This window comes from Falco rusticolus, chromosome 5 (genome assembly GCF_015220075.1).
Source record: "Falco rusticolus isolate bFalRus1 chromosome 5, bFalRus1.pri, whole genome shotgun sequence".
In the NCBI taxonomy this organism is placed as follows: Eukaryota; Metazoa; Chordata; class Aves; order Falconiformes; family Falconidae; genus Falco; species Falco rusticolus.
This window is the reverse complement of record NC_051191.1, coordinates 81,583,866-81,603,319: the sequence shown is the minus strand read 5'-3', so window position 1 is coordinate 81,603,319 and position 19,454 is coordinate 81,583,866. Positions and strand designations below refer to the sequence as shown.

General features: G+C 39.1%; 1 protein-coding gene across 1 annotated transcript in view; it reads right to left on the bottom strand.

Annotated features, from left to right (window-relative positions):
* Positions 1–19,454, bottom strand: part of VWF (von Willebrand factor) — a 145,445-nt gene that overhangs the window by 43,397 nt on the left and 82,594 nt on the right. The window contains exons 33-38 of the mRNA XM_037389450.1: positions 12,452–12,595; positions 11,346–11,510; positions 9,005–9,048; positions 4,359–4,536; positions 1,722–1,942; positions 536–728 (exon numbers count right to left, since the gene is read on the bottom strand). Of these exons, the coding sequence (XP_037245347.1) occupies positions 536–728; positions 1,722–1,942; positions 4,359–4,536; positions 9,005–9,048; positions 11,346–11,510; positions 12,452–12,595 (945 nt within the window). The remainder of the gene's footprint in view (positions 1–535; positions 729–1,721; positions 1,943–4,358; positions 4,537–9,004; positions 9,049–11,345; positions 11,511–12,451; positions 12,596–19,454) is intronic.

Below are 19,454 nucleotides of genomic sequence, written 5' to 3'. Positions count from 1 at the left end.
GCTGGGGCCACTCCGTGAATGCCAAGGGGAAGGGGAATGAACGATATTCCTTACAGCTATTATCAACAGAGGCATAAAAACCCTGGGTCTTGTTTCCCCTTCCCTTATTACAGGAGATAGAGGCTATGCAACAGATTATGCCATTGAAGATACCATACAATTAATTCTCCCAGGTAGTAGTACCCCTTACAGACCTTTCACCTTCACTGCAAGCATAGGTTGTCGCTCTCACATATATGTCTATGTAAGAACCTAAAGCTAAACCCCCATAAAAAACTAATCTCCTTGAAAAGGTAGCGTGAAATACGTGAAATAAGTAAAACATGTCTATCCTGTTCTTTCTAAGGTATTACTAGGAGTCAATGAGCTCTTATATCGATGGGCACAGTAGAAAAATCTACATGGCTTAGCAATGTGCCAGCAACAGGGGATCAGTTCAGCCAGAGATTTTACAGGTTCAGGGCCACACAAATTACATATATAGCAATTCAAGCCCAAGTATGAAGCTGTGAGAATTACTAGCTTTCAAACTTACCACAAAGCCCTCGTGTTCCTGAAGAAAAGCTCTTTGAATTCAGTTTAAGAATAAATTCATTGTTTATTGGAGTAAATGTGAGATTATGTCCGAGATGGGAGAACTTGATTTCATGCATTATTGCTCCATAGACAGTGACTTCAAACAAACTGCTAGAATAGGGTATATGAACCCTTTCACCATCAACAGTCACCTGTTTTCAAAAAAGGCAACATCATTATATCAGTTCTAGGAAGTAGCTAAGATCAATCCAATCTTAGAATTGAAATACATTTTGACTTCACAAGTACTTGAAGATCCAACTGAACGTTGACATGAGCCAATTTTGCAAGCTGTTTGCACATCAATTTGAAAAATATACAGAACTAATTGACCTTCATACCGTGCATTACATGAACTTCTCTGTCAACGTTCTCCCATATGAGTGCATTTCTTCAGCATCACATACTAATAGACTAGCAATCTAATGTCATGAAGCTAAAATGCTGCCTACAGACCCTGATTACCAATGAACCTCAGTGAAAGTCAAGGCTGCCCACCACCATTCAGAACTTGGTGCAGGTGTTTTGGTGCATCCTGTTTTGCTACACATGTCAGAAGAGATCACCTTTGCTGGCTAACCAGTTCCTGCATGTCTGAGAAACCCAGAGATTGACTAATGTGTCGTATTGAATTTGAATACTTATCTGCCTATTAAAAAGATGTAATGCATACTAAGTTGGCCTTTCTTCTAATGCTGAGGTCCATCTACACAAAGGAAAGAACCAACTACTTTGTTCTTCAACTAGCCAGTCATGTATAAATTTGTGAAGAATAGACTCCCCTCCCATGTACCAAATGTTAACATTGTGTAAAGGACCTCTGCCAAAAGAGAAGAATCAGAGTGCAGTATGTCCTGTCTATAATCCCTGCCTTTCTGGCAGCAGTGTCAGGGAGATATTGCCAAATTCCATGTTCTTGACATTGTCACATGAGCACAATGGGGAAAGCAAGAGGAGAAATGTGTCTGGGTCATTATGTGAACATAGACTGTATCATGAAATTGAAATGAGGCATTTGCTCAGAAGCCTAAGAATAGGCTGCAAGGGGAACAGAAACTAGATAAAGGGTACAAATTTGGCCTCGTAACCTGAATTTTATAGCAAGAGCAGACAATGCACAGATCATTTCATTGCATTTAGCTTACTGTCATGTCACTGAAGAGCTGAACAGATACACCATGATGTTTCACTTCAATGGAGTCCATACAGTTAATCTTTGGTGTTGCTCTGCATGGTCCTTCATGGAGGAGAACTTCAACATCACGTTGCATGTCTTGAAACAAGGTGTAGGAGCAATTGCCGGTCAGCTTAAAATTCAGCCCATCAAAAGTGACAATATGTCGAGATGAACTTCCCATACAGACACCTGCAAATCAATGAAGAAAAAAAAAAAAAAGACATTTGCTTTTATTCAAATGTGATTGTTTCTTTACAATCATTATGGATATGTGGAACCAATTAATTGAGAAAGCTAGGAAGGTAATGAATTGCAAATGCTGCAAGAAGTCATTGACAAGAAACTTTGGTAAATACTTCACTTCCCTCCCCCCCCCCTGCCCCCCCCAAGTATCTTCATCTGGAGCCATTAGTATTACAAAAGGTTTGGATAAACTCATAGAAAATCCTTTTGCAGGAAATTCACTCACATTTAATGCAATTTATTAATAAATTTTATATGAAAAATAAAAGCAGGGAAAACCCCTTCCCTATTTGTAGGAAAAAAAAACCCGTATGTTACAGTCTACGTTTTGCATTGCATTTGTACCATGGTATTGCATTTTATTCTGTGCAGTATTACATTAAAAACAAAATAAGACTACTTCATGCTTATCAAACACATATCATGTTGAAACTAGGGGACTCTACCTTTTTTTTTTTTTTTCCAGATATGAAACAGGAAAAGGGCAGAGAGATAATGTGCACAGAATAAACTAATGGCCAACTGACAGCTCAGTGTCCTGGTCATTAGATCATAAACAGTTACTTGTCTTCTTTAACTGGAAAACAAGGATTACAATCTCACAAATACCAAAACAAAACTTAAGTAAAAGGATGCTTCCGACTCATGCATTTTCAAATCTTTTACTTAAAGATAATAAGGACAATAAAAACAATGTCAGTTAAACAGGTAGTTAGAAAATTCTCATTGTGAATAATTCAGCTACCTGGCTTCTACTTGAAATCTGAGAATAATCTGTTACAAAGAGCAACCTGCGCTTAACCAAAAAAAAGCAAAACAAAAAAGCAAGCAAGCAAGCTCCCTTTGGAGCAGTCGTGTATCTTCAGATATTTTGCTCTACCTGCTTATAAAGTTCACATATAAACAATAATGAAATAAGTTAGAAATAAAATACTATTTCTCAACCATTTTTTTGTTCATGGACATCTAAACAAATTCCAAGGATAATGGAATCCTTTTAAATTTCTCCTAGGTGTTCTGTAGCACAAAATGTATTGATGCAATCCATTTAAACGGCGTCCAAAATCACCCAATAGCCATGAATCACATGTTGCAAATCATGTTACTATAAAATTTGTAACTAGTTCAGCAAAGGAATACCTTTATGGTATAGCTCCTGATCTGTTCTCTGAACTCAGTTATATGATATAAGAACACTTTTTCAAGTACTTCCTCCTTGCAAAAGCATTTGTCATATCATCCATACTGTCAAGCAATCACCCGAAAGCGTGCTTTAGCTCTCTGAATAACTGCATACGGCTTCACTGAGTCAGGAGAGTCAATTAACTATGCACTGCTGTGCTCCTGCAGCACAGATTTAACCAGCCTCCACCCTGAACAACAAAGAGATGCTGAAGAAGAACAGTGACCTCCTACTAAGCACCTACTTTGCTATGTCCATCTCTAAAGTTTACTGGTTGCTGTGAGTTTGGGCTCTGACTTCAGCATCCAAATCCGCCTTCCTGTCTGCTACAGATGGGCAGACATTGCTTTAGTTGACACAGCATCACCCTGGTTTCACTAAGCTGTCATTTAAAGAAGGGTGCTTTACCTGTGGGGTTTTGATCAGCTAGGTGGGGTTGGGGATTTTTTTATCCCCTCCTTCTATAATACATGAAAACTTACTACTTTTCCCTCACAAGCTGTACCACCTTGGGGGAAAAAAAAAAGTAAAATCTTGGGTATCATGGCTCATTACATTTGCAGAGTTAAACAATTGTTAGCTCATGTTAAACAGGAGCAATCTCAAGTTAACTATAGGTCTTTTCATGATAATCAGCTTAACAGTAGAAATGGTAATTTTCATTTCATCCTTTCAGAAATTCTTTATGAAGACACGTTTTGAATGCCCAAAGTAATGCCTTCATGTGGCTGTCAATGCATTTAGGATCCAGAAAATCATTACAGATGCATTTTCTATGGGTAGATATCACCAAAACTATCTTTTAAACACTTTAAAATATTTGTTATTACTCCACTAAAACCTTTCTACTTTTTTGAAATACTTACATCAAAACAGAAATGTTAGCTTTAAAGGGTTTGGATAATCAAATGGGCTTTTAGGAAATGCTAAAACTTGAGGTGTTAAAATTTTGGATATCTAAAGGGATTGGTGGCCCTGAACTTGCAAATAGCGTTCCACATTCCAGGCACCAGTGAGACTCTCACGCTCCTAGATGTTTAACCAGTGTACAGCATCAAGTCCTCCCACCCCAGTCATCTCTGATGTGTACAGCTGAGCAGCTCCATTCAGCAATACTTCTCTGTTACACATTTCAAGTGGTGGGGAGGGAGAGGCACGCATGCAAAGATAGATACTCACATGGACACATCCATCGGCAACCACAAGTTTCTTCAATCTTAACTGCAGGAAGATTGCTGTGACATACTGGCTTTGGCATCCTCTCACAGTTAATTTGGTGACTCTCCAGAACTGTGTAATCTCCTGGAAAGCATGTCACAGTGTGGCACTGGTCTGCTAATGTCCATTTATCACCAGGCTAGATAGGGAGACAACAATTGAAAAGAACATGGGCAGAGGGGAGAAAAATACAACATTTGGCTGCTGCCACTATCCTACAGCTAGCAAGTAAAGTGACACTGGCAGCAGTGCTACTCAAATTAGCCTTGGACAATTAAATAATAGAAGGCAGTGTATTAAGGACTTCAAGAGGATGAGAAAGTTTAAATTATCAACGCTGTAGGAAATAGACTCTGAAATTCCAAGCAAAAGATAATAATCTAGAACAGGAGATGTTTTTTTTTACAGCAGAATGAAGTATCTGGTACTCCATCTATTGTTAGTTTAGCCATCCTACAGCATGCATGAATAGCATAGTCAACAAAGAATTCCCCTTAGCTTTTCTTTAAATGTCAAAGCCTTTAGTTTTCATAAGCCATAAAATTATTTTAGAAAGAGCTCTGAGCACAGATGGTTATGGCACAGCAGGAATTAACAATATTTGTTCCAAGCTAGAAAGGTGTGTAATACTCTAGTTATTTTATCCACAACTCCAAAACTTTAAAACGGTTCCTCCCTTCCCAAAGGGAAATTGTTCCTTTACCAGATTAATGTTATTAGATATACATAGTGGTTTTGTAAAATTAAAAATAAAATACAAAATATGTTCTCATCTTCTAAAGGACAGTAATTTTTAAGGCAGTCTAAATTTTAAGGCACCAAGATTACATACTAATAAATGACAGAGAAATAGATGTGCTTACAATCTGGAATATCTCAAGATTCATATCTGCAAAAAGCTGAGCTCTCTGGCCCCCGTCCCACAGAGCTCTAAAGTCCATAAATAGGGTCAAAGAATTTCAAAACAGTGTTCATCCCTGAGGTCTGCATTCCCAAGAATATCCCCAAATGTAGGAAACAGCCTGTTCCAGACCTGTCCCTACAGAGGTGAGTCCAGAAGCACTAGTAACAAGTGAGACAGTGGTTCTGTGAACTGGATAACATTTCTTGATATTCACAGGCAGAAACATGTGGGGAAGAAAAGACGGTTGCTACTGGGCAAGGTCATCTCCCATCCTCTCCTTTTCAGCTTTTCATCATTCCCATGAAAGAGAAGACCAAAGTGATGAAATACCTAGGTAACCACAATGTAATTCACAGACTGCTCTTGCCACTAATGTGCAAACCAAGAACAGTGATATGAAAGTATTGCTTTATATCTCTGAGCTATATGATACCATCAAGTCTAAAAGAGCCCTGCCAGATTTGCAGCCATAAAAAATTACATATTAAATATGAGTTAATTTACTGGACCTTCTTTGTATGTTTCAGAACTTTGAGAAAGCAACTTGTCCTGAAAGTGGCTTAATACTTTTCAGGCTTCTGAGCCCAGAGGAAGCTGTTAAAAAGTAACGTGAAGGTCTTTAAGCATGGAAAAAATAGGAAAAAGTACTTAGATATGAAGAAATGGAATGTTTTTTAATTACAGTTGTCTCGCCTAAAACTCACTGAAAGTGGAGCACCTGGAAGGGTACAATATACAGCTGTGCAAGCCTGGCAAAGGACTCTCTGGCATCCATACATGTTTAATTATTTTTATTTCACTCCTTAACAGGACATCTATTGGAAAACATCTAAGCTGGAGAAGAAAAGCAAAGCACAGCCCATTAAAATAAAAATATCAGTTGAAGGATCCAAAAAAGCCAAGAATCCTGGTGCAGAGGAAAACGCAGGGACTCTGAAGACAAAGAAAGCCTAAATCTCAATTGATATGAAATCATACGAGTAAAGATAGGACAGTAAGGAAAGCAAAAGCAGAGGTTTCTAAATAGTGAAGGATAAGTCTGCTGAAACCTGCCAGCACACTGGAGGAAGCCTCAGACTTCCTCTCTGAGGGAGCTCTGAACCTGCAGACCTGGGCTCGCACACTCCTCCTCTTACTGTGCATCTGCAGGAGAGCGTGCCAAGTACCTTGACCAGCTTCATCAGATGACACCTTTTAATTTGGTCAGGGTTTTGTTTGTTTGTGCTTCTCTAAACCAAGTGCTGAACGATACTAGGAAAGTCATGTTACGGAAACTGCTTGTTTGGGGATGTGGTTCTTACTGCCATACGTAGATTAGAAATGTTGAAGATCACCACGCAGATCACTTCATGATGAAGTACTAACATTGTAAGTACCTATACTTCTATTATCACCCTTATGCCTGCATAAAAGCATCAAAACAAAATTACTGATGAAAAATAACTACAATAAAAAAAAAAACCAACAATCTATCATAATGATTCACATATTCTGCTGGCAAGATCAATATTAAAACAGTAGTTCTTTACACAGCCTGTATTTAGCACTATTGGGACTCCTTGCCACTGGATATGTTGAGTTCTACAAACTTACACGGATGGCTTCAAAGAATGACTGAAGAAATTAATGGACGTGAAAATTATTGAGCACTGTCAAACACGAAAAGGTGCCACTTGCAGCTCAGGGTGTGCCTGAGTCACAGATTGTTCAAGGCTAGGACACTTCAGGGAATTTTTATATACACTTACCTACATTCTTCCCCTACTTCTATTTTTGGCCACATAATACAGGGGGTTGGATAGATTTTTAGCCTGATCTAGCACATTTGATCTTCCATCCTTCTGCTGCTAACAGTGGCCTTAGCCATGAATCTTCCTTCAACAGACATTTCCAGGGTAGAGGTAATCACAAAAAAAAAAAAAAAATCCGTAACAAATGGTATCACTCACAATACTGATAGGATTTAGGCTGAGATTTTTGATCCTCAGAACTCTGATTTCCTTGCAAACTACAAGGGATCAGTCAGTTCCCACAATTTCCAGGTGCATGACAGACATCCCGCTTGGGGAACTGAGCCTCCTGCAGTAACTCTCTGAGTAACTCCTGAAAAATTATGGATTCAATGTAAGAGCCTGTGTTTTCTCTATTAGGAAAGAGCCTTGATTCTTCATCCCTGTGGATTTGTGGACTACACTGGAAGAGGGTAAGAGGGCAATGGTGGCACACTGTTCCCAGTGAGGCAGCAGAGGAGTTCACAGTGTGGGTGCTGAACACCAGAGGCAGAACGCTCCCACTGTCCTCACCACAGGATGCTCGACAGCCTCCTCCAAAAGGCAAGGGCTACTACCATGGTGGCAGTGTCTTCTAAAACCCATTTTTTTCTGACTGACTGAAGAGGTAACACAAAATCCCCCTGAAGGCTACCATTTGAAAGTGTGGTTCATTTTTACATGGACTGGAGCCTGGCCTGTTTTCTTCCAAAAGCATTTTAGCCAGAACGGAAATTGTGTTTTAGGTTTATCACCAAAAAAATGAAACCTGACATGGCTGAAATTCAAGTTGAGCCTTCCCAGCACTTATCTACATGTACCTGTGTCTGCTCCTAGGAGCCCAGACATCTGGACACATGCAATTCAAATGACTAAACCACAAGAATCTGATTTTTTTGTTGTTTTTAATTATGAAAGTTTTTCAAGTTTAGGTTTTGTTTATTGTTTTTTCTTAATTAGGTTGCCAACCTCAAAGCCACCAGGTTAAACTTGGTGTCTGATCTAACTAAAGCCTTTCTGTGTTCTGACCAGCTGACCGAGGCCAACTGTGTAAAGCAACTTCGATAGTATGTTTCCTGTGTTTAGACAATTCATAAGCATTTCCTTATTAGCCACATCCTTCCTTACAGTCATGTCTTCACAAGGGAAAAATCGAAGTATTTTTAATGTACTGGAAATTCAAGATAAATCCTAGGGCAGAACTCATAACTGACCCCTACTAGAAAACATGTAACAAGCTTATTCTAATATTTTTAAATGCATGAAGTATCATATACCCTCAAAAATCTTGACATTTCACCTGAGACGAAGGAACTGAACCATTTATAACTTCTGCATCATTCCTTTCTTAGGGCAGGTCACTTTCGAGAGATCAGACAGGTTTACTAACATATCTGAGCATTTTCTTAGGATTATAAAAACTTTTCTGCAAATGAACACCAAGAACTTTGATTTCATTACTTAAGAGATGATTTTCTCTAGAGAGATAACTACCACACAATAATTGTCTTCCTAGAAAATTTTCATAGGGACAAGGTACTTGTATTTTTAGCAGGAGAGGGTCTGGACAACGACATTGCCTCGCCCTATACATGTGTCTTTATTTTGGCCATGTTTAGCTTTCCCAGAACTTCTTTCAACAGGAGACGGAAGTACATTTTGTCAGGGAAGACACACACTGTCACAAGTTTTAGCTGTGCACTGCTTTCAATAGTATTCAACACACTACAAGAGCAGGTGTTGTTAGAGAAAGTCTCCTTTGGGTCCAAAGTTATCCCATCAGTTCAAAAGCCAATGTTTTCCTCCTCCAAGATAATTCTTAACACTTAATATTGTCCAACATTTTTATTTCAGAATATCTATGAAGCTATTCACGGTCCTGCAGGAACTTTGTAACATGAAAGCCAAATGGATGACCCACGCAATATACTTACTTTCTTTTTGTTTCCATCCTCATCTATACATTCTCTGACAGATTCTGAAAGAGAAACAGACATCTTTAAGCCATTTCACTCCCTTAACCAGCCTTCTAAGTGGTGGTCACCAAAACACAGATTGCTTACTTAACATGACATAGGCTGTAAGAAGGGGTGGGGGGTGGGGGGTGGGGGGTGTTAGAATGTGAGAATTCCTACCTGAAGACTACAGGCATTTGTCCAACATGTACAAAAGTCAAAGACTGCATAAACTTTGCTGCTACTAGGATTACCTGACCTCGGCAATGACATTGGTCCCAAAATACCCTGTAAGCAAGAGGTAAGCTGCAATTCTACAGCACTCCTTGCATGTTTGACATACAGCTCTGCCCAGATGGTGCTTCAAAACCATGGCTTTAGCTCTGAGGTGGGGTCCAGCCTTACTTCTGAACCTTGTGATGAACTGAGAGTATTTCTTATAACTAGCAGGTAACGAGAACTTACACACCTATGCACACACATTTCTTAAATGCAGAAAGATAAATACAGCGAGTAACCCCAAAACAAGATTTGTCAGCAACTAGCGTAAGTATGCAAATAGCTGCAGTAAGAATACTCAAATTCAGCTTCCATACATTCAGGTATTACTGTGATGGGTAATTCTTTTATGCAGTTAGATGGTCACAAGGCACCCGCTGAATTGCAGTTTCTGTTTATGTGCTCTCATAACACACCTACAGATATATGGAAAGTAATTTCATGTAAGTACTATGGCATGACAATGTGATAAGCACGTGTCTAGCAAATTAAAATACTGACTAGCAAACTCTTTGTATAATAATATATTATGCTAGCATATATATGCTATATGCTCTGTCTTTTCCATGACAAGTAATGTATTTTGAAAGCATTTAGGAAATCTTTTAAACCTTTTTAATAGTATTATTTTTGGTACACTTCCATACATAAAGTAAGACTCCCTCCGTACAAGAAATCCAACTGTATGAGTCTGGAGGGGAAAATAATACTTTACAGATTGTAAGAAACTTAAATAAAACAAAACAAAAGAAAACAAAAGATCATTTCCCACCCCATAGCAAAGGCTTTACCATCAGCAAAAGGGAGAGCTAGATTTTTTGGATTTAGGTGTCTAATATAAGATATCTATCATTCAAGTTTTTAAGTATATGCCTTGTGCTGTTGGAAAAGCTTTCATAAAAATACAGAGCTTTCACTTCTAGTGCCAATAAGTTATAGCACAGACTGCAATAAGAAAATAGTTGGTGGTTTCAAATTCTTGCTCCCCATTCTATATTTTGGATCAATGTAATTTACGGCAAGAAAATTACATATTTTACAATGTAAGGAGAGGAAATGCATCTTTAAAAGCTTATTTTAAAAGAAAAGAAAGAAAATGGCAGCTGTTTAAATCTAGAAAATGGCAGCTGTTTGATGCTCTGGAGAGACTTTAAAATGCCAGAAGTGATCCCAGTGGAGACTGATCGGATATCTCTAAGCTGGACTGTGCACACTCTGCAACTTCCTCATTCTTAGTGGTACTTGGCTCCACAAAAAAAGTCCACTTACTTTAATGGAGACATAACTAAGTCCTATTAATGCTGGTAAAAACCTGTGCAATGACTAACACAATGAGACACCGGTTTGCAGAGAGGACATGTAGATGATATTACAATAGAAATGACAACAACAATATGAGTAACAAACATCTATATACACACAGACCAAGGAGGCAAAAGAAGTAAAAAACTGGCCAGAACCGAAGCAAGTTTTCTGAGATGGGGGGGCATTGCTATCTACAAATAATGAATGTTTCTTTAAAATGTTTTACACTTTTTTTCCAGTATTTGTTTTCCTGGAATAGTTACTGTTTTAAAATTTTTCTATTATTATTATTTTTACAATTTGACTGAATTATTTGCAGACACACACATAACAATGCTTAGGTCTGTGCAGAAAAACATGTAATTTGAAATCTTTACTCACGACATGCCCCCATTTATTCATGACAGCTTCAGCTTTCCTGTTGTCCTTCAGTTAATGACCAGCCATGATTATTAAGATGATGATAGCTGGAAAGTTCAGGCCTAAACAGCTTTTAAAATCTTACTGAAAGTCGGTTGATTTTCTAATGTAGCAGTTGGCTACACACTGAAAGAGCTGATTTTGTTCTACACCTAAGTGATGGTGGTGGTCTAGGTTAGCATTTGTGGTGATTGTCAGTTAAGCACTAACAAAGGAGCATTGGACTGACCTCAAATCAAGAAAAATCATTCTGGTTTTGGCATTTCAGTTTTGGGGTTTTGCCCCAGCTATGAAGCTACAACTATATTGGACTTACCCATGCACACTTTCTTGATAAATTCACTATTCAGTGTGATCATAGTGGATAAGTCTTCAAAATTCTGAAGCTTCATAATTCTGTTAGTAGCTGATGGCCCAGCCAGGGTCCTTAGTTGCTCTTCATCATAGCTGTTCCCAACTCCAACTGGAAACAAGGATACTCCTAGGAAAAGAGAATAAAAGGTTTTAAATGGGCAACACACAGCAGAAGGAAGTCTTTGCTGTTGTACTTTTTTCATTTGTTTCTTAAAAAAACAGGTTTTTCTCAACAGTTAATTTTCATGTATTACTTGCATGACTCCTTCCACATCAGCTAAAGGCAGTTAATGGCACAAACTGTGATGCTCTAATCACAGTGTTAGCTAAGGTGAGCTCTCTATTAGTCCCAAGCATAATATGATCATGTATAGTCAACAAAATGCAGCTGCAGACTTAATGACATCATCTTCGCTTTTTTTTCCAAATGTAAAAAAAAATCATTATGTTGTTTTCTTTCTTCGGTTACATGGCAATTGCGTTATTTGCAAACCATTTGATTAAAAAATAATACTTGGTAGTTGTTATTTAGTCCATGACTTATTCAATAACTCCTAAAGCAACCTGCAAAGGAAGTCAATGTTCCTCAGCTGAACACCTGAGAAGCTGAGGTACAGAGACTGTAGCCAGAAAACTTGAAAAAACGCAATGCAGCATACATTGATAGCAAAAGCGTATTCCTGTGTAGGTCAGTCAGAATCTGATCAAACCCTCTCTCTATTTATTATTATTACAGTGACCCATTCAAGAGTCACCATACTAGAAAAGTATTGAGTTTATAAAATAAATCACATTTCTGTCATCCCTGTCTATCCACAGGACCTCAGAAAATTAAATGCCACTAATTTGTGAAGCCTATGGAAGCTGTTTGGTTTAAATTACAGACTGGGCCTGAATTTACCAGTAATTCAAAGCCATCCTCATCAAGTACCTTTTGTTCAGGCCTTTTTCTTACCAGAACATTACACACAGTAAGTCCTGTATGGCTTACCAGTGCCTTAATTTTCCACCCTTTGTTCTAGTGCACTAGACTCTGCTTTAAAATAGTGACAGTAAAATGTGATTTACTGTTCATTCTTGCAGAAAGTGCAGCAGGTTCCACAGTGTCTTCTGATCTCCCCGACACAATGACTACTGCGACCTTTGATGCGCTGGGTCTCCCTCCATGTGATTCCGACATTGCATTCTGAACTACAAAATCAATGGCCTTTCCTAAGAAGGAATTAAGAGATAAATGAGAGATATGATAGACAACTCATAGGAGGCTATAAAACTAAATCTTACTTTGTATTAGTAGGTTATACAGTACTGGAAAATACTTATTCTTAAAGGACTTTTAATGTTGCCTTTCATGCTGCTACATGCAAGATCTCAGCTATTAAGAACCTACCAGTACCATTAATACATCCCACCGAGCAGGACCATCCTTAGCTCCCCAGTCTCTGAAGTAATGGGAATTTTACTGTCTTTCCTTAACCACAAGGATAAACTTATGCTCCTCACTTTAGTAGTTACCTTTTCTGGAAACATTACCATTGCCTCACACAAAAGGAAAGAAGATATTGTAGAATAGGTACTTATTTCCCCAATTGCAGAACAACAGTGACATCCAGTGGCTATCTGATCTACAACCCCACAGAATCCCGCCCTGTACACGCAAGTTGCTCAGCTTCCAGACAAAATTTAGTCCTTCCCTAATTTGGTCAACTTTTTCTACAGGTGTGAAATGCGTATCTTGCCTCCCTACTACCAGCAACTTCACTGAAATCTAGGTGCAGAGTAACCCAGAATAACTGGGCAACCCATATTAAAAACCAAACCAAACAAAAAAATGAAACAACAAACCAAACCCCATCAAATCCCACACGACACATGAAGAAATTCTGCCTTAGCTACCAAATCACAAACTGGCTTAAATGGGTAGCTGTTGCTCTTGCATTTAACATCTGTGAACACTCAGGCAAATTTTTGTTCAAAAGCATGACCTCAGCAAGAGAGCACTTCGCTAGTGCTTGGATTTAGATATGTATTTGCACAAATATTTATACTGGGAATCACGGTATGCAGCTTTCTTAAAAGCTCATTTGGGCTTGGAAGTTATCAGGTTAGGAAGTAGAAATGATACCATGGCGACTGATGTGACAATCAGGGCAAATAATAAATACTTGAAAGACTAGTTTCTCTGAGTAATCTGCAATAGCCGTGGAGCAGAGATATGTTTGCCAGTGGAATTCACTGAAAAATTTTAAATGATTCACACATTTGTAAAACACTGGAAGTCAGATCACAGATAATTCACCAGCACACCCCAGAATACCTTAGCACACCTGAACACTTTGCACTTCATGACTTCGCTCATCATGTCACCCACCCTTTTTCACTGGTAGAAGCAAAGACCCTTTTCCCAAGCTGCTGCAAGCACAGCCAGCCTCTAGAAAGGTCACCCAGTACACCGACTGTTCATAAAGTGGCAACAGCAACTGGATATTCTACAAGGCTTTAATCAGGGTTGCAGGAAGAATTTACCCCTCGGAAGAATCTAGCCTAGAACAAGTATCTGGAAAAAGCCCAGAGTTTTCCTTTGGCACAGGACTAGTTTAGAGGTGACATTCCCTTCCCAAATACTGTTGCTTTCCCCATCCTTTCCTGCTGTCTCATGCACCTTACATTACAGTCCCTGATTGACAGCCACATATCCCCTTCCCACCTTAACCAGCCACCTCTTCTTCCCGTTGGCCCATTGTCACTATTTCCTCCCCAGAGCCGTAGCCTCATCTCCATGTGTCATCTCTCTACACAGATGCCCACAACTAAAGAAGAGAGCTGGGACCCACCAGGAACTGCTGCCAGGCTCTGTCGGATCTACTGCAGGAATAGGATCCAGATCAGTTTCTCCTCCTATAAATTTCTACCTATCATGCGCCATTACCTCCACTGGAAATCTCTGTCTAGAGAGGGCCATTTTCCCCAAGCACTAATTTGCAAATATAAAGATGTATGTTTGTTTAAATCAATATACTTTTTGGAAACGCCGATTACGATTAGAAGGGGGAAAAAAAAAAAAAAAAGAGAAAAATCAACAGAAAGCTTTCAACAGTACTTAAGAACAAAATGGGATGTTTCTTTGCTGTTTCTTGCTATGCAATGATTATCTTCTGTTTAGCTCTTCCAACTGTGTAGATTAATTTTATAGATACAATCTGGTTTTCATGCTTGCTATAATTCTGAATTATATTTTACATATGAAATGAAACACTTCAGAGTTTCTGTTCAGTGAAATCCTCAAAATTTTGGATGTTTTTCTACTTGCAACAAAACACATTTTAAAACATCATTATTAGTTGGTTGATGGCAATTCCATTTCCCAAGCTACTATTCCTGACCAGAAAAATTAACTAACCCCAGGTATTAACTCCTATACAGCTGTCTCACAATCATTGCTACAAATGGTTTTGTTGTCCAGCAGTTACTCTATATAGATGTCAGCATCTACCTCCATATGTCTGTAGAGGTAGATGTTAGATGCAGAATGGCATGTTAACTATAACTAACTAAGGGATAAAACAAAATACAGAAAATTAAGATGACTATATTCCAATTCTTAAGATTTTTTCAGGATGGTCACTGTGCCAGCAAATTGACCGTTTCCCTTTTGTTCTATAAATAATTACTAGAAAAGTATTTCAAGTTTTAACTTTCAAATGTTTTAGGTTAAACTTTTGCACAGTAAGATAATTTTTCATTCATTTGTGAAAAATATTTGGAATGTTGTCTGTCTTTGGAGTGTTGGTCTTTCTTTTAATGACACTGACTTTTGTGTGGTTTGCCTGGTCACCAGCTGCTCCAGATGCATTTTTCTTCCTCCCATTGATTCTAAAAATTTTCAGAAACTTCCATACATATCTGTAAACTGGAAAATCCATTATTTTTATCATTTCTAATAAAGAAATCAATTGTAACAGAACCAGGGACTGTTTCAAAGTCCCAAAAAAAACAATTACTCAATTGAAGCATGGAAAGTTTGTTTTAGTCTACTAAAAACTCCGGATTTCTCCCTTTATTTTGAAGCCAGCTCTAGAGAAAAGAGCCAGGTGTCTGAAGACATGATCAAATGAACACTTTTGCCCTGCTAGAGGGATTCAGAAAGCCACCATCCCAAGCTGGAAGCTGTTAATTCTCAGCTGTTTGTCTCTACATCTCACCAGGGAGGGAAATACCAAACTCCTCAGAGGCCATAATAAAAAAGATGGGTAATAAACCAACCAACTTGAACATCTTACTACTAGATTGCAACATAACAGCAATCTGCCATTTTCATACCAATAAAGGAAATTTTAAAATGTTTGCAATGAAATGAATATAACCAAGCACAAAGCTATATTAAGACTGGAAAGAGCATGCACAGCATCTTGGACATAATTAAACTAACTTTAAAATGACTAGGTCCAAGCTACACAGGCTTCAGCGTTTATGAGACCACCTTGTGTCTTGTACACCTCTTCAGCAGCTGACATCTGGGCCGCTGCTGCTGCTGGCTCTGCTCCAGCTTGCTCTGACATATTCACACACATTGCAAATGCATCTCGGGCTGCATTAGAGCCGTAGCAAGCTGCTGGCAGAAGGAAGGGTCCACTCCTCCAGGTGCACCAGCTGGGCATGCCCTCCCAGTCCCCCACAGTCAGCACTGCTGCCCACCTGGTCAGGCAGCCAGCTGCCTCGGGCAACTCACCACGACTGAAACACAACCCTTCTAAAAAAGTGCGTTGGTTTCAGTCATTTTGGCCCTTCCTTCAGCTCGCTGAAGGCCCAGTGCACATCCCACAGAAGGAAGGCAGTGCAAGTGTGCAGCACTGAGGTGTCAGGTGGCTGGGACCAAGCTCTTCTGCAGTAGCTGGCTCTTAAATCTGTTTAGCTGAACGAGAACAACCATCAGCTATTTATTTCAGTGATGGACCCTAGGGAAAGTCAAAACACTAATAGAAAATACCCTAAATCCTGCTCCATAGAACAACAAAACATTTTTTATGTCTTTAAAGAAAATCTGACAATGCCCAAAATATCATTTGCTAGCATTGATAAGGGGTATCATATAAGCCCCAGTGAAGTGAATGGGAGGTTTGCTATGGACTGTAAGTTATACATTTTTAAGGATTTTCTCTGTGTGTGCAAATGACCCTACGCCCAGACTAGCAGTCAATATGTTCCCACATACGGAACATAAGAGTAAATTATGTTAGTCTCGTGTTATTGTTACAGTTTCTGTTTCTCACATATACAATGTGCTATCAAGAAAAAAACAAACAAAGAAAAAAAAAAGGCAACAATGGGCTTCGGAAGCAGAATAATTTGTATACTCACATGTATTTTAAGTATCAGATATACAACGCATAAGAAACCAAGATGGAAGTCTCAAAGCCAAGAGCCTTCATTGCATACAGGAGAACAACAGAGCTGAGAGCAGCAGGACACACAGTACAAAAAATCTGATCCAAAAGGCAGTGGATGTGACGGGGAACATGTGTCTGTCCCTGACCTCCTGCCCCTTCTTCTCCTAGTGCCTTCTAACAAGTTACACTTATGCTGGTCCTGACACATAATGGCCACAGTTAATTTCACACATGCAAACACATTACCTTCCCAAATTTGAACATCTAAATATTTATCCGTCCAACCAAACAAAAAGGCCAACCTTGACAGAACACTGAGCCCCCAGCAGCCTTTCAGCTCAGTCAGTAGAGCATGATTGTTAGTTACTGGGCATGTCCAGGCGAAAAATACAAATAAATAAAAAGAAAAAAGAACAAAAAAAATTGATCTATATGGGCTACTTTAGAATGGGTGGGTCAGTCATTCCAAAGGTTGCCACCACAGCACAGCACTTTCTCCCCATCCTTCAGTGCTGATACACTCCTAACTACACCACAGAGTATAAAGAAAAAATCATGTTTGGAATAACCATTAGAACAAAATAGAAGATACCCTACAAAGACAGGGGGGAAATGGAGAAGGGATGGCATCAATGCAGTCTTCTCCTCTCAGCTAAGACTATGGATATTTGATGATGAACTTTTGACAGTCAGAATAGGCTTCATAAGAACTTTCTTCTGGTTGCCTTGAAGAAGACTACTTAATGAGGTCTAATTAGTTGAATATTATTTTTTTTAATTGTCTGATGCATATTCAAGCCAGAGTCATATTCTGAAGTAATAATTCAGAATGGTTCGTGCAGAGGTTCCTGAAAAGACTGAAAGCTGATTAAATTGACATAAACAAGCTTTAAGGACAAAAGACAATCTGTTGAGTAGGGTCGGAGGTGTTTACTGAGAGCCTACAGGGAATTACACTAGATTCTGCCTTATTGAATAATTTCATTAATGATTTGGATAAAGGAGGAAAAGTGTGTAGAAAGGCATGCTAATCTGAATCACAGATATTAGATTGGGAGCAATTATGAACGTCACAGAATGAACTGAAAGAGCACAAGGTGCCCTAGACACATTTGAAAAGCATCCAAGAAATAAAAAACAAGATTCATCCCAGAATAAGCCAATCTGGAGGAAAATAAAGCAATGCACAGACATTTAATGGTTTGGTGGTTGCCTCGGGGAAAGCAGAAACTTCCTAAAAGCAACTTTTGCAGTTATTTTCTTTAATTTTGTCTGAAATGAGGAATAAAACATAAAGCCCCCGTGAGGGTCTATACAGTTGTGACAGACAGGGGATTCCAGTAGATGGAGGTTCCTGCCGGGAACTTTTGAATCAGCGCCTTGAGTGGCCTCAGTGGTTTTGCTAACACTTCTGCAACATCTCAACCAAATAAGAAAAAGTACTACAAGAGGTCTTAATCACCCACAAGTACTGAAAGCTGCCTGAGAAAGAAGTGAAAAAGAAATGGTTCCTCAACACTTGACGAGGTACAGAAAAAGCCAAGGCTATCTGGACTGTAGATAGCCCAGATTGCATCTATTTAACCAAGGACTTGTCTAATCAGAAACAACCCCCCATGACAATAACCCTGAAGCTGGTCTTTGTATGTTAGTTTAGGGTCTTGATACTGAATTGGCCTTTTTAAACTGAAAATAGCAGATTATTTTAATTTTCAAACAAATTAGCTATTGCAAACTGATCCCACAGATTGCTTCTTTAAAGGGTCAATTCTTAGCACATTGATATTCTGGCATTAACATGTGCCAATTAACAGAATGGCTGAACTCTTCATGAACAGCACGGTTCTGTCAGTCCAACAGCCCACCACCACTGAAAGGAGCAGGCTACGAGGCCCCAGACCCTCTCCTCTGCTTTCCTGGCTCTGCAGGTCACAAATCCTGCGTTTCTCTTACCACCAAGGGGTTCTGATGATCCTGGGTTCCACCAGGATTACATTCAAGGGACAAACCTTCTAAGAAAGGAACTAAAAAGAACAAGCAAGCAAACAAAAAAACCTGCCAGGACTGTGAATTAAAAGAGTTCAGGGAAGAGACAGGCACCCAAAGCTGGCTTCAGAAAGGAGCTGACACCACACCACCAATTCAGAAACAGTACTGGGGGAGCAAGTGAGGAAGACCTCTGCTTTTCAGCAGGTGGGATCAGGGCAGCTGCTGGCAAAACCACAGTCTTGTGTGGGTGATGAGGGGCAAGATTTTGAAAATTCTGCATAGACCACATCACTCAGGGCAGAGACCTGAATAAAGAAAAGTTCTGCGGTGGACCTTTGCTTCCTATACCGCAGTGAGGGTTTAGAAAGGAAACGTTTATACTTTCTTAATCATGACAGGCAAAGCTCAATGCTGCTATTCAAATATTTTAGTATCTATAGAAAGTTTCAGTTAAAATACTTCAGATTTTTTTTCTTGGGTGGGGGGGGAGCAGGGGAGGGGAGAAGAACACACATTTCTTTCCCTAACAATACTTTTAATACAGTTGAGGCACATAAATCATACTTCCTCCAAATTTTGAGTCTGACGCAGGCAGTGGGCATGGAAAACATCAGCCTAAATGAGCTACTTTTAGTAAAGGTATAAGCAAGCAAAATCATGTTTTTATAAAGTGTTAAGCAGTATTTACTGCAGGG